Here is a 16,200-nt window from a genome sequence, read left to right as displayed (position 1 = left end):
TTAACCACCCCTCACCCCCCTGCACCCCTTATCATTTTGATGATGGGTGTAGGAGTAAACATTCCCTTATTCATTTCTGCTGTTAGCTCAGTTGGCTGGACAACTGGTTAGCGACGCAGAGCAACACCATACTGCAAGGGTTCAATCCCTGACGGGGGGGGGAGAATGGCTAACACAGGGGGTGGGGGAGGGGAATGTGTAACACAAGGGAGGGGGAGAGTCTAACACAGGGAGGGGGGAGAGTCTCACACAAGGAGGGGAATGTGTAACACAGGGAGGAGGAATCTGTCCAGTAGTATTTGTGCAATTCTGCCCATCCAGAACTCAAAGTGTTAACCCAAACCATTCCTCTCTCTCTCTCTCTCTCTTTCCAACAGATCAAATCTCCTTTCCCTTCCATCCTTGGCTATACAGTCTGACGTCAGGATCTATGAGAGATGTGTGTGTGTGTGGGTTTTTTTGTTGTTTGGACCGCATCCGTCTGCATCTGATGTGACTGGATTAGCCAGGACTGGTGTATAGAGGGAGGAGAGGGAGAGTGAGAGAGAAGGGGGAGCCACTCCTCTGTGTGTGTGTGTGTGTGTCCAAGCTTCAGGCAGGGGGGGAATGAAGCAGGACTAAGTATGAGCGTCCCTCTGTTAAAGATTGGAGCTGTCCTCAGCACCATGGCCATGGTAACTAACTGGATGTCCCAGACTCTCCCCACCCTGGTGGGACTGAACGGCACCAAGCTCAGCTCAGCTGGGAACACGCAAAAAATAGTGAGTGTGCACATTCTGAACCTTAATCATTGCTCTCCGACAGAGAGAGAGAGAAGCTCTCATTGAGTGTCTGACAGTTAAAAAGTCCTCTGCGGCGTTAGGATGGTGAGAAACGGGGATTGACTTTACTGGGGAAGGTGTCTGTAATTAACGCACTGTGTAAATATTCACACCTCTCCATTCCTGAAACCGAGGAAGGAGAGGGAATGGAAATCTTCGCTGCCTACCGCGGAGATGTGTGTGTGTGAAATGTGCAGGGAGATTCTGAAAGTTGCTTGCCTCATGTTAAATGCAGAAAGTGGGATCCAGGCGTTTGGATATGCGGGTGGGTTCTTGTCTTGTGTTGTCTGTTTGTGTGTGGGAGGGGGAGGGCTTTTCAACATTAATGTGGCTTAATTGAAAAAGAAACATGAACTTGCTTTAGGGATGTTTTACATTTTAATATGTGTGTGTGTGTGTGTTCTCCCTGTGTCTGCGTGGGTTTCTTTCCACAGTCCGATAGATGTGCAGGTGAGGTGGATTGGCTATGCTAAATTGTCCCTTAGTGTCCAAAGATGTCCAGGTTAGGTGGATTGACCATACTAAATTGTCCCTTAGTGTCCAAAGATGTCCAGGTTAGGTGGATTGACCATACTAAATTGTCCCTTAGTGTCCAAAGATGTCCAGGTTAGGTGGATTGACCATACTAAATTGTCCCTTTGTGTCCAAAGACGTACAAGTTAGGTGGATTGACCATACTAAATTGTCCCTTAGTGTCCTAAGATGTACAAGTTAGGTGGATTGACCATACTAAATTGTCCCTTAGTGTCCAAAGATGTGCAGATTAAATGGATTGGCCATGCTAAATTGTCCCTTAGTGTCCAAAAATGTGCAGATTAAATGGATTGGCCATGCTAAATTGTCCCTTTGTGTCCAAAGATGTCCAGGTTAGGTGGATTGACCATACTAAATTGTCCCTTAGTGTCCAAAGATGGGCACATTAAATGGATTGGTCATGCTAAGTTGCCCCTTTGTGTCCAAAGCTGTGTAGGTTAGGTAGATTGGCCATGCTAAATTGCCTGAATGTCCAGAGATGTGCAGATTAGGGGGAATTGGCCATGCTAAATTGCCCCTTAGTGTCCAAAGATGTGCGGGTTAGGTGGATTGGTCATGCCAAATTGCCCTTAGTGTCAGGGGGACTAGCTAGGGTAAATGCATGGAGATATGGCCTGGTGAAATTGTGGTCGGTGCAGACACAATGGGCTGAATGGCCTCCTTCTGCACTGTAGGGATTCTATGAAAAAGTGGAAACAATCAAATTTCTATTTGTAGGTTTCTATTACAGAGCAGAATCAAGCTGTGACTGTCATTACCTGTACGCAGCTTCTCTCTTACTATGTTTCATTTTTATCGTTTTTCTCCTCACTTTCTTTTTTCTCTCTCTCCTTCAGCTTTTTCTCTGTCTCTCACTCTCTCTCCAGTTCTGTTCCATATTCAATCTCCCTCCTATTTAATCTCCCTCCATTCAATCTCTCCTTTCCCCAAGAGTTGCTCTCAATGTTTCCTCTTTTTTCCCCCCCCTTCTCTTCTTCACCGCCCCCCCTTCTCTTCTTCCCTGCCCCTGTATCTCTTTACTCCTTCCCTCAATTATTATTAGGGGCAGCATGGTGGTATAGTGGTTAGCACTGCTGCCTCACAGTGCCAAGGACCCAGGTTCGAATCCTGGCTCGGGTCACTGTGTGGAATTTGCACGTTCTCCCCATGTCTGCGTGGGTTTCCTCCGGGTGCTCCGGTTTCCATCCACTGTCCAAAAGACGTGGAGGTTAGGTTGATCAGCCATGCTAAATTGACCCTAATTTCAGGGGCATTAACAGGGTTAATGTGTGGGGTTACGGGAATAGGGCTTGGGTGAGATTGTGGTCATTACAGACTGGATAGGCCAAATGGCCTCCTTCTACACTGTGGGGATTCTTTCCTCTCCTCTCCTCTTCAATATTGTATTTTTCTTAGCTCCAGTATTTTTTCACCTTCTGGCCAGCAGAGATTTCCTCTTCTCCAGACTCTCTCTCTCTTTCTTTCTTTCTTTCTTTCTATCTCTCTCTCTCCACAATATTACTCCCCTTCCCCGTTTTTTCCCAAATTGCCCTTCCCCTCATCTCCTCCAATGTTTAATGCTCCCCCTCTCCCCGGTATTTCCTGCCTCTCGCTCTCATTTTCATCTTTACATTAATAAACTATTCATTTTTTAAAATTGTTTCTGTAAGTGATTGCTTGCTCAGGGAGGGGCAAGGGTGGGGGTGTGGGGGGAAGGGGGGGCGGTCAGATGTACAAGGGGGAGAAATAAAGATCAGACCAGAAATGTGAAATTGTAGCGTTTGAACTCAAAGGGGCTGTGTTAGATTGTGAGATATTGGGCTGCTCGGAGATAAGGGGCATAAAATACTTGACAAATAATTCCGAAGAAGTTCTTAAACTTGACACTGAAGCTCAAAGTACAGCTTTCCATCATTGGCGTTTAATGCTGATAGTTTGGGGAATGGTTTAATGTGTTTGGATTTTGGGATGTAAATCTTGCCTTCCTTACTGTGAGTATGAAATATTTCAGACCTGGATCTCTGAGTGCGAACTCAGACTCATTCATAAGTTTCCCAATGGTATTGTTTCGGGGATTATGGAAGGATGGGTTTCCTCTGCTTCATTCAACAATCATCAAAATATTTTTCACATATGTTTCTGCTATGGAAATGAATGCATGATTTGATGACTCCATGACTGGTATTTGCTGTCTATAAATGCCTGTGCACTCTCTCGATATCTGCTTTCTTCTTATTCTCCCTGATGAGACCTCTCTCTCTCTGTATTTAGTGTTTGCCTTCTCCTTTCTTAATATATTTCCTCTCTTCTGTCTCTCCCTCTCTGTCTCTCCCTCTCTGTCTCTCCCTCTCTGTCTCTCCCTCTCTGTCTCTCCCTCTCTGTCTCTCCCTCTCTGTCTCTCCCTCTCTGTCTCTCACGCTGTCTCTATCTCACTGTCTCTCTCCTCTCTTTTTCTCTCTCTCTATCTCTATTTCTCTAATTATCTAAGTCTCTCTGTCTGTTTGTCTCTCTCTATGTCTCTCTATCTCTGTCTGTCTTTCTCTCTGTCTCCCGCTGTGTGTGTCTTTTTGTGTCCCTATCTATCTTTGCCTGTCTTTCTCTCTGTGTGTCTCTGTCTCATACCCTTCGATATTTCCTTCTCCCCTTCTGCAGTCAGATATGCAAAGCTGTGTTAACTCGATTAGCTGTACGCTGCACCTGACAGTGACAAGCCTAAGCTAGGGGTGTTTGGTGGAAAGCTGTGCACACTTCCCTCAATCAATTACAGACTAAACCCAGAAACAAAAGCCCTGGAATGAATTCTGTTTGCCTGCAAAGTGTCACCACCGAGAAGATATATCTGGCATTTTGACAATCGGATGAGGCAGAATTTCATTGCAAATATATCTTTCCATCATTTAGGGCAGGAAGAGAGTTGGATTGATTCTCTGTATTAGGCTAACTCAAATGGTTAATTAATCCTGGCCTGCTGTAAAGGAAGTTCTTACAGGTGAGGAGTCACTCAACCACGTGAAATGACACCAATTAATAGCATTTTTTAAAATTTGTTTTGTAATAACCTTGTCCCCTTGCCAGTTCCCAATGAAATGGGTTGATTCTCTTGCTGGGGAGTGTCTCCATTTGCTGTCGCCACTTCCCTGCTGTGGGCTCAGTGTCTGTGCTCCAGCCCAGACAATTCTGTTCTGACGCGGTATCGCTCATGCAGTTCCTGCGAATGACACCAGAGGGCGGTGGGCAACAGGAAGGCTGGGTGGTTACTCCACCGAACCCCCTCCCCCCAACCCCCTAGCCCCCATGTATACCCCACCCCCTTTCTATCCCTTGCTTATGTGACCAGCACGGGTGGTCAGCACTGGGACCCGGGTTCGATTCCCGGCTCGGGGTGGGGTCCGCATGTTCTCCTCATGTCTGCGCGGGTTTCCTCCAGATGCTCCGGTTTCCCCTAACAGTCCGAAAGACATGTTGGTTAGGGTGCCATGCTAAATTGTCTCTGCATACCCAAGTAAGGGATTTTCACAGTAACTCCATTACGTTGTTAATGTAGGCCTACTTGTGACACTTTCCCCATTGGTGGGGAAGTTAATGGAGAAGATTCTTAGGGACAGGAGGTACTCACATCTGGAAGAGAATAGGCTTATAAGCGATAGGCAACATGGTTTTGTGAAGCGGAGGTTGAGTCTCACAAACTTGATTGGGTTCTTTGAGGATGAGACAAGAAAAATTGTCCAGGGCAGGGCAGTGGGTGTTGTATACATGGACTTCAGTAAAGCCTTCGATGAGGTTCCCCATGGCAAGCTGATACAGAAGGTGAAGTCATATAGGATCTGAGGTGAGCTGGTAAGATGGATACAAAATGGGTGGCACGGTAGCACAGTGGTTAGCACTGCTGCTTCACAGCTCCAGGGACCTGGGTTCGATTCCCAACTCGGGTCACTGTCTGCATAGAGTTTGCATATTCTCCTCGTGTCTGTGTGGGTTTCCTCCAGGTGCTCTGGTTTCCTACCGCAGACCAAAGATGTGTGGGTTGGGTTGGTTGGCCGTGCTAACATTGCCCCTCAGTGTCCTGAGATGCATAGATTAGAGGGATTAGTGGGTAAATATGTAGGGATAAGGGGGTAGGGCCTGGGTGGGATTGTGGTCAGTGCAGACTTGATGGGTTGAATGGCCTCCTTCTGTACTGCAGAGATTCTAAAACTGGCTTGGCGTAGAAAGTAGCAGTGGAAGGGTACTTTTCTAACCGGAGGCCTGTGACTAGCAGTGTTCCACAAGTGTCAATGATGGAGCCTCTGTTGTTTGTAATATATATATAAATGATTTGGAGGAAAATGTAGGTACACAGATTAGTAAATTTACAGATGATACAAAAATTGGGAGTGGGGGTAGTGGATAATGAGGAGGATTGTCGGAGGATAGGCAGGTTAGAAATTGACTGGAGACCAAGCCCAAAAGCTGGCACATGGAACTTAACCCAGACAAATGTGAGGTGATGTGATTTGGATGGTCTACTGCAGAAGGAAAGTGTACAGTAAATGGTAGAGCCTTTAGAAACATTAGCATACAGAGGGATCTAGGTGTGCAGATCCACAGCTCCCTGAAGGTGGCAACTCAGGTGCCACGGGCAGCACGGTAGCACAGTGGTTAGCACTGCTGCTTCACAGCTCCAGGGTCCTGGGTTCGATTCCCGGCTCGGGTCACTGTCTGTGTGGAGTTTGCACATTCTCCTCGTATCTGCATGGGTTTCCTCCGGGTGCCCCGGTTTCCACCCACAGTCCAAAGATGTGCAGGTTAAGCTGATTGGCTGTGCTAAGAAATTGCCCCTTAGTGTCTAAGGATGTGTAAATTAGAGGGATTAGTAGGTATAATATGTAGGGATATGGGGGTAGGACCTGGGTGGGATTATGTTCAGTGCAGACTCGATGGGCCAAAGGGCCTCTTTCTGTACTGTAGGGTTCTAGGTGGACAAGGTGGTCAAGAAGGTGTATGGCACTGCTGACCTTCATCAGTCCGGACATGGAGAATAGGAATTGGAAAATCAAGCTGTATAAAACTTTGGTTCGGCCGCATTTGGAGTATTGTGTTCGATTCTGGTCGCTCCCACTAACGGAAGGATGTTGATGCATTGGAAAGGGCGCAGAAGAGATTTACCAGGATGTTGCCTGGTTTGGAGGACTGTGAAGAAAAGCTGGATTGTTTCCATTGGAGCGTTGGAGGATGAGGGGGGGACCTGATAGAGGTTTACGAGATTATGACAGGCTTGGATAGAGTGGGTAGTCAGAGTCTTTTTCCCAGGATTGAAGGGTAAAATTACTCGGGGGCATAGGTTGTGAATAGATAGATAGAGGCACAGAAAGAGAGAGAGAAAGGCCGACAGAAAGAGGTAGGGAAAGAGACAGAGGGAGAGAGACAAAAGGAGATGTATTGAGAATGGAAAAGGCAAACACTGATTAGAAAGGAGAAAAGTTTAAAAGAGATGAAAGGGGCAAATTTCTCACATAGAGGGTGGAGAATGCCTGGAACGCGCTGCCGGGGGAGGTGGTGGAAGCAGATTCTATAACAATGTTCAAGAGGCATTTGGATAGATACATGAATAGGCAGTGATTAGAGGGATATGGACCGCATAGAGGCAAGAAAACATTAGATGAAAGAGGAATCTGTGTCAGTGCAGACTTGGTGGGTCAAAGGGCCCTGTTCCTGTGCTGTACTGATCTTTGTTCTTTGTACTAATAAATAAACTTAAAATTTAAAACTTCTGGGAGATTAGCTCCTCCCAGAATGGAACCCAGTTAAACAGTCTAGGATTTGATTGTGGACAGGGCATACCTGTAATAAAGAAATGTAAACCTACTTGTGACATGGATAAATAAACTCTTAAATGTCCACCCCCTGGCTACATTCTCTTCATCGGATCAGATTTTCATCTACTTCAGAAAGCGTAGTGGAGAACATGCCCCCTGTCTATATCAACAGGGATGAAGTAGAAATGGTCAAGAGTTTCAAGTTTTTAGATGCCCAGATCATCAACAACTTGTCCTGGTTCCCCCCCATGCTGACACTATACTTAAGAAAGTATCCTGTTTGTTATCCTGGATAGCTACATGGTTATTAGTTAACGATAACTGGTTTCTGTTTGACTATACAGAAGCTTTGCCGCGCAGTGGCATTGATTTTGGCATCTATATTCCCAAAGAAATTGGAGAAGGAAACCAGAATCTCAAAACATGAAGAAACATAGAAACATCCCAGGAATCAGAAACTGAAGCCTAATCTATGGGACATAGAAAATGGGAAGGAAAGTAGACCATTCGGCCCCTCGAGCCTGCTCCACCATTCATGGCTGATTGTTTTGTGTTTGAACTTCACATTCCCATCTAACCGTTGATCCCCAAATAAAAACCCATCTCCATCTTAAAAATACTCAGTGACTCTGGTCTCTGAGGCAGAGTTCCAAAGTCACCCAACCCTCTAAGAGAAAGAAATTCTCCTCGTCTCTGTCGTAAAAGGGTATCCCCTAATTTTAAAACAATGGCCCCTAGTTCTGGACTCACCCACAAGAAGAAACATCCTTTTCACATCCACCTTGTCGATACTGTTCAGGATCTTATAGTCTTCAATCCAGTCACCCCTCAGTCTTCTAAAGTCCAGTGGAAACAAGCTCAAATGAAACATTAACCCACACTGCAACATATGTGGCAATATGGAATGATCAGCTGGCTATGAATGAAGGAAAGTTATCTGAGGTAACCCGAAAGAGTCAAAACCCTGAAAAAAGAAAATGAAACTATTTCACCAGAAAATGTTGATATCAGAGGTGAGTTGGAAGAACACTGCCAAAAGTACAGTCAAGCATGACAACTGACAGGACAGGTACCAAGGGAACCATTGCCTTGAAAGACTCTGTGGAAGATCAATCGGTAGTCCTGGAGATACATGAGAAGCTAATGAGGATGATGAATGCTAATTCAGCAAAAGTAGTGTTAGAACTATCAGCAGCAACAAAGCAATGCACTGAAGTGCAGATGAAAGAACACCTGATTATCCTTCAAGATCACAGGGGAGCATGGTGGCACAGTGGTTAGCACTGCTGCCTTGCAGTGCCAGTGACCCGGGTTTGATTCTGGCCTCGGGTCACAGTCTGTGTGGAGTTTGCACATTTTCCCTGTGTCTGCGTGGGTTCCCTCCAGGTGCTCTGGTTTCCTCCCACAGTCCAAAGATATGCATGACACATTGGTTGGCCATGCTAAATTAACCCTAGTGTTGGGGGGGTTAAGCAGGGTAAATGTGAGGGGTTATGGGAGTAGGGGGTGGGATTGTGCTTAGTGCGGATCTGATGGACTGAATGGCCTCCTTCTACACTGTAGGGATTCTATGAAATTCTAAATGCAAAAGGGGTTCATAAACCTCCAGCAGTTTGAAGAAATGAGGGCAGTCATGAACAGCAGAATGAAAGACCAGAGAAAGAAACTCAAGGAGACTCTGTTCCATTACAAGAAAACTCAAGTTGAAGCAACTGAGCTTCATGAAGAAAAGGAAAACCTGTTGAAGTACCTCCACACATTGCAAGGATCCTTCAGGTCAATGTTGACCCTTCTTTAAACTTACAAGGAGAAGCAAAACGAATTTAATGTCAATCTGAACAAACTGAAGAAGCGTTTGGAAGAGAAGACTCAGCAATGTTCAATATTCCAGGAGGAGGCCAAGAACTACTAGAAAGTGACCACAGAGCTGTCAGGTGAATGGAAAAAAGGAGGCATTAGAAGGAATATCTCTAGGGCTGTGAAAATCTCTTGAGGTGTGCGCTGCCAGAACACCCACCCTTGGGGCACTTTGCGATTAAGTAAAAAATCTGAAAAATGTATCTTAATACATTTTTATATTTGTTTGCAAATGATGTAATCTTCAAGTATGATGAATCCTCAACCATATTTGATGAGAAATTGAAAGCCTTTGACAAATATTCAGTCTCTGAGTTATAGAGGCCTTAAAGGAAAGTCTAGAAAATCCCCAGTGAAGGCCGAAGGGAGGCTGAACATACCAGGCTGAGGAAGACACAATTCTCTAGGACAAAGCTTCAGTGGAGATGGACTTCCCTAACTGTGAACCCAAAATGAAGACAAGGACAAAGTTCTGCTGCCAGAAAAGAAAAAAATGATTTAAATAATTTTTAAATTGTAAATCCAAGGCTGAAGCTCAAGGAACTAGAAGGAAAAACACTGGAGAAAGGGAACATACTGTGGAGAACTACAGAGTAGTCCAAAAATGAAGTGGCTAAAATGGTGAAACAAGTGGAAATGGAGGTTTGTTTATTGAAATGTCAATGTCCAATGAGATCATGGTATTCCACTCCAGAAATGAATGGAGTGACCACGGTAGCACGGTGGCACAATGGTTAGCACTGCTGCCTCACAGTGCCAGGGACCTGGGCTCAATTCCCAGCTTGAATCACTGTCTGTGTGGAGTTTGCATGTTCTCCCCACGTTTGCATATGTTTCCTCCGGGTGCTCCAATTTCCTCCCACAGTCCAAAGATCTATAGGTTAGGTGGATTGGCCATGCTAAATTACTCCTTAGAGACAAAGATGTGTGGATTAGGGGGATTGGCTATGCTAAATTGCCCCTTACTGTTCAAGGATGTATAAGTTAGGTGGATTGGCCATGGTAAGTTGCACCTTAATTCCCCTGACACTATCAGGGTAAATACATGGTGTTGCAGGGTTGGGGCCTGGGTGGGATAGTTGTTGGTGCAGGTTTGATGGGCCGATTGGCCTCCTTCTGCACTATAGAGATTCTATGATTATCTCCTATGCATCAGGCAGACTCTGGGCATGATGGGACAGACGTAATGCCCTCCTCCCCACTATTTTCCACTCTCCCCTCCCCCCCAACACCCTATGTCAATAGGCTTGTGTTGAGCATTTTCCTGTAGCTCCCATTAATTCCAGTGCGGGGATGGGAGTGGGGGAGATCTTCAAAGCAATTGATGAACCATTCTTCTCCCACTGCCAGTTGCCTCTGTGTTCCTGTCGGTCTCTCCGCTTTGTTAAGTTTATGTGAATATTGTAAGAGCTCTTCATCTCATTAGTCATGGGGAAATTTCTCAGACGCCTTGTAATCAGAGAAGCAACGGTAATCGCTTCAGAAAGTGGCCAATTCATTACTGTGTGATTTGCTGCTGAAATGCATTATCTTGTGTATGAGCTTCAGAGGAAAAGGAGCTAAGTCCAGAGATTGAGCTTAATGTCTTATATTTTTGATGCTTCCAGACTAGAAGCTTTTAATTTATTCATTTGTGGGACATGGGTGTTGCTGGCTGGGCCAGCATTTATTGCCCATCCCTAGTTGCCTGAGGCCAGTTGACAGTCAACCACATTGCTGTGGCTCTGGAGTCACTTAAGACACAGGAGCAGAATTAGGCCACTCGGCCCATCGAGTCTGCTCTGCCATTCAATCATGGCTGATATTTTTCTCATCCCCATTCTCCTGCCTATTCCCCGTGACCTCTGATCCCCTAATTAACCAAGAACTTATTGATGTAGGCCAGACCAAGTAAGGTTGGCAGATTTCCTTGACTATAAGAACCAGATGGGTTTTTCTGACAATCGACAATGGTTTTCATGGTAATCAGTGGATTCTTAATTCCAGATTTTTTTTTAAATTGAATTTAAATTCCACCATCTGCCGTGGCAGGATTCGAGCCCGGGTCCCCAGAACATTAGCTGAGTTACTGGATTAATAGTCTAGCGATAATACCACCAGGACATCGCCTCCATGGGTATCTGGACTTCTTGCCCGCACAGGTTGTAGAGCTGATTAACGCTCTATGTCAACACTTCAAAACCAGAACAGTGGTAGGGAAATTGTGGCGAAACCATAGCTTACAAGGGAAATTAGAGATAGTATCAGATTCAAGAGAGAAGCATACAAATCGGCAAGAAAAAGCAATAGGCCTGAGGATTGGGAGCAGTTTAAAATTCACCAAGGAATTGATTAAGGGAAAAATAGAGTATGAAAGGGGAACATAAAAACTGTAAAGGTTAAAACTGTAAAGGTTTCTATAGAAATGTAAAGAGAAAAGCTTTTTTCCAGGTCAGAGGTGACGATCACGAGTGGGTCACAGGCTCAAGGTGAGAGGGGCAAGGTTTAACTCAGATATCAGAGGGATGTTTCTTACACAGAGGGTGATGGGGGCCTGGAATGCGCTGCCAAGTAGGGTGGTGGAGGTAGACATGCTGGGATCGTTTAAGACTTACCTGGATAGTCACATGAGCAGACTGGGAATGGAGGGGTACAAACGAATGGTCTAGTTGGACCAATGAGCGGCACAGGCTTGGAGGGCCGAAGGGCCTGTTTCCTGCGCTGTACTGTTCTTTGTTCTTTGAAAAAGATTGACAAGAACAAATGTAGGCTGCTTACAGTCAGAAACAGGAGAATTCATAATGGTGAATAATGAAATGGCTGTGGAATTAAATTTGTACTTTGCTTCAGTCTTCATAAAGGAAGACATGAATAATGTACCAGAAGTGCTGAGAGAAACATATTTTAATGAGGAAATCAGTATCGGTGGAGAAACGGTTTTGAGGAAATTGATGGGATTGAGGGATAAATCTCCAGGACCTGATAACCTTCATCCCAGAGTATTTAAGGAAGTGGCCCTGGAAATAGTAGATCCATTAGTGGTTATTTTCCAAAATGTTTTAGACTCTGGAGTAATTCCAACAGGTTGGAGTGTAGCCAATGTGAGCCTGCTATTCAAAAGGGGAGATAGAGAGAAAACAGAGAACTATAGACCAGTGAGCCTTACGTCGGTAAGAGTCCATTGTCAAGGATTTCATAACTCGGCATTTGGGGGGAATGGTATAATCAGACAAAGTTAGCATGATGGGAAATCGTGCTTGACAAATCCATTGGGATCCTTTGAGGATATATCTAGTTGAGTTGGCCCAGGAGAACCAGTGGATGTGGTTTATTTAGAGCTCAGAAGGCTTTCGGAGAATCAGTCATAACACTACTCTGTAAAGTTAAAGCACGTGGGATTGCAGGTAATGTCTTGAGATGGATAGAAAGCTGGTTGGCAGCAAAGAGTTGGTACCAATGGGTTGTTTTCTGATTGACAGTCAGTGACTAATGGGGTTCCACAGGAATCTGTGCTAGGACCCCGACTGTTCACATTATATATTAATGATTTGGAAAAGAGAACTGAATGTATTATCTCCAAATTTGCAGATGATACAAATTGAATGGGAAGGTGAACTGTGAGGAGGATGCAGAGATACTTCAGAGTGATTTGGACAGGCTGAGTGTGAGGCCGTGTGCACGGCTGAGATTCTCCAGCCTCGCTCCAAGGCTGGGATTCTCCGGCCTCGTCCCCGCGGATGGGATTCTCCAGCCTTGTCCCCGCGGCTGGGATTCTTTGACCTCGTCCCCGCGGCTGGGATTCTTTGACCTCGTCCCCGTGGCTGGGATTCTTTGACCTCGTCCCCACGGCTGGGATTCTCCGGCCTCGTCCCCGCGGCTGGGATTCTGCAGCCTCGTCCCGCTGCTGAGATTCTCCAGCCTCGTCCCCGGGGCTGGGATTCTCCGGCCTCGTCCCCACGGCTGGGATTCTCCAGCCTCGCCCCGCGGATGGGATTCTCCAGCCTCGCCTGTGGCTGGGATTCTCTGGCCTCGTCCCCGTGGCTGGGATTCTCCAGCCTCGCCCCGCGGATGGGATTCTCCAGTCCCGCTGCAGCAAATGGAAATTGACCTGAACGCCAAATTCTCTGTTCTTGCTAGCAGAGAGGCGTATGAGATTGAAGAATTCCAGCCCACATTTTTAAGTCCACCACTTCTGCCTCAATCACCTCCAGTTTTCCACACCATAGAATCCCTACAGTGCAGAAGGAGGCCGTTCAGCCCATCAAGTCTGCACTGACAACAATCCCACCCAGGCTCTATCCTCATAACTCCATGTATTTACCCTGCAACCCCCTGACACTAAGGGTCAATTTAGCATGGCCAATCCACCTAACCCATACATCTTTCGGGTGTGGAAGGAAACCCATGCAGACATGGAGAAAATGTTCAGACTCCACACAGAGACAGTGCCCTAAGCCGGGAATCGAACCTGGATCCCTGGCGTTGTGAGGCAGCAGTGCAAAGATGTGAAGGTTAGCTGGATTGGCCGTGCTAAGTTGCCCTTTAGTGTCAGGGGAATTAGCGGCGTAAATATGTGGGCTAATGGGATAGGGCTTGGGTGGGACTGATCGGTGCAGATGCAATGGGCCGAATGTCCTCCTTCTGCACTGTAGGGATTCTATGATTATAATCACTGTGCCACCATGCCATCCCCGGCATATCCAACTTCGATACTATTCGGGTAGATTTAAATTGAATTGAGAAATCAAGCTTCATTAACATTGGTCTCTGCTTCTTAAGTAGGCCAATAATGTATCTGAAATGAGACCAGTTACAGAGAGGATGGTAACAGCGGAGATTCCTGCTGTAATTTTTGGTTTCATCTGTGATTTGAAAGGACACGAGTTCCTTCAGATTTGCTTCTTTCCACCTCTTGCAATTATCTTTTTTTTGGGGGAGGCGTTCTATAGGGTTTTGATTAAAGGACAGAGTGTTGACAATTCGCCCTTGATTCTTTGATTGCAACACTATGTTCAGTGATCTCTGAGCTCTGAGTTCCAGCTGCTTATTCGAGTGTCGGAACCAATCCCAGGACCCATTTCCTCACCCCCTCCCCACCGCCACATCCCCGCCAAGAGCTCACCCTTGTTCACTCCCTCGCTGAGAATCACCAGGCGGGGGTAGGAACCCCTCTTTGCCCCACTGTCACACCTAAATTAATGCCTGTTGTACCTTGGGAAGCCCAACTGGAAAGGAACAGTATCAATTTAAACACAAAATGAAGCCATTATGCAGTCTGAGGATTCAGGGTAGACCATAAGACATAGGAGCAGAATTAGGCCACTCGGCCCATCGAGTCTGCTCCGCCATTCAATCATGGCTGATATTTTTCCTCATCCCCATTCGCCTGCCTTTTCCCCATCACCCCTGATCCCCTTATTAATCAAGAACCTATCTATCTCTGTCTTAAAGACACTCATTTAGGATGGAGATGAGGAGACATTTCTTCACCCAAAGAGTGGTGAGCCTGTGGAATTCATTAGCACAAGAAGTAGTTGATGCCAAAACATTGAATGTATTCAAGAGGCAGCTGGGTATGGCACTGAGGGCAAACGGGATCAAAGTTATGGGGAGAAAGCAGGATTAGGCTATTGAGTTGGACAATCAGCCACGATCATGATGAATGGTGGAGCAGGCTCGAAGGGCTGAATGGCCTCCTCCTGCTCCTATCTTCTATGTTTCTATACTCCATGGCATACATATATAAGTCCCAATTTTCTTCCTATTTAAGCAATTCATCCAAATACATTACAATTCTGATATGTTACCAATTACAATCCAAATAATTATGATATTACAATGATAAATTATTAAAAGAACAAGCTGATAAAACACAATGTCAACATTGTCCTTAACCTCTGTGCAAAAGGGGTCTTTTTAAGGATGTCAGTGGTGACTAGTGGTGTGCCTCAGGGGTCAGTGCTGGGACCACAACTTTTCACAACACACATTAACAATTTGGAGGAAGGAACTGAAGGCAGTGTTGCTAAGTTTGCAGATGATACAAAGATATGTAGAGGGACAGGGAGTATTGAGGAAGCAGGGGGGCTGCAGAAGGATTTGGACAGGTTAGGAGAGTGGGCAAAGAAGTGGCAGACAGAATACAATGTGGAAAAGTGTGAGGTTATTCACTTTGGAAGGAGGAATAAGGAAATGCTGAGGAAATCAGAAACACAAAGGGACCTGGGAGTCCTTGTTCAAGCTTCTCTTAAGGTTAATGTGCAAGTTCAGTCAGCAGTTAGAAAGACAAATGCAATGTTAGCATTCATGTCAAGAGGGCTAGAATACAAGAGCAGGGATGTACTTCTGAGGCTGTATAAGCCCCTGGTCAGATTCCATTTGGAATATTGTGAGCAGTTTTGGGCCCCATGTCTAAGGAAGGATGGGCTGGCCTTGGAAAGGGTCCAGAAGAGGTTTACAAGAACGACCCCTGGAATGAAGAGCTTGTTGTATGAGGAATGGTTGAGGACTGTCTGTCTGTACTCGTTGAAGTTTAGAAGGATGAGGGGGGATCTTATTGAAACATACAGGATACTGTGAGGCCTGGATAGAGTGGATGTGGAGAGGATGTTTCCACTAGTAGGAAAAACTAGAACCAGAGGCCACAATCTCAGGCCAAAGGGACAACTGTTTAAAACAGAGATGGGGAAGAATTTGATTAGCCAGAGTGGTGAATCTGTGGAACTCTTTGCCACAGAAGGCTGTGGAGGCCGGGTCATTGAGTGTCTTTCAGACAGAGATAGATAGGTTCTTGATTAATAAGGGGATCAGGGGTTATGGGGAAAAGACAGGAGAATGGGGATGAGAAAAATATCAGCCATGATTAAATGGTGAGCAGGCTCGATGGGCTGAGTGGCCTGATTCTGCTCCTATGTCTTATTGTCTTATGATAAGTTATCTGTCAATTTCTGGGATTTTGCCATCTGGGGTTTTGTTGTCTAGGCTTTCACCTACGCGGGTGAAACTCGGGTTCGAATCCCACCGCGGCAGTTGGTGGAATTTGAATTCAATAAAAAGTATCTGGAATTAAGAATCTACTGATGACCATGACACCATTGTTGGAAAAACCCATCTGGTTCACTAATGTCCCTTCAGGGAAGGAAATCTGCCTTCCTTACCTGGTCTGGCATAAACATGCTTGGTTTTGAGAGCTTCCTGTTATTCCACAGCCAGAATGTGGTTGACTCTCAACTATC

At 45.7% G+C, this 16,200-nt stretch overlaps 1 protein-coding gene across 2 annotated transcripts in view; it reads left to right on the top strand.

Annotated features, from left to right (window-relative positions):
* LOC145360867 (noelin-2-like) overlaps positions 1 to 16,200 on the top strand; it is a 257,857-nt gene that overhangs the window by 143,572 nt on the left and 98,085 nt on the right. The window contains exon 1 of one of the 2 annotated variants that reach the window (XM_080216352.1): positions 471 to 761. The exons of the other annotated variant lie outside the window; for it this stretch is intronic. Coding sequence (XP_080072478.1) covers positions 624 to 761 — 138 coding nt within the window. The 5' untranslated portion in view covers positions 471 to 623. Of the gene's footprint in view, positions 1 to 470; positions 762 to 16,200 lie in introns of those variants that run through there. 2 annotated transcript variants of the gene reach the window in all.

This window comes from Carcharhinus amblyrhynchos, chromosome 33, assembly GCF_965287045.1.
Source record: "Carcharhinus amblyrhynchos chromosome 33, sCarAmb.v2.hapA, whole genome shotgun sequence".
NCBI classification, from domain to species: Eukaryota; Metazoa; Chordata; class Chondrichthyes; order Carcharhiniformes; family Carcharhinidae; genus Carcharhinus; species Carcharhinus amblyrhynchos.
Note: the sequence above shows the minus strand (reverse complement) of the source record. Positions and strands in the feature narration are given on the sequence as shown.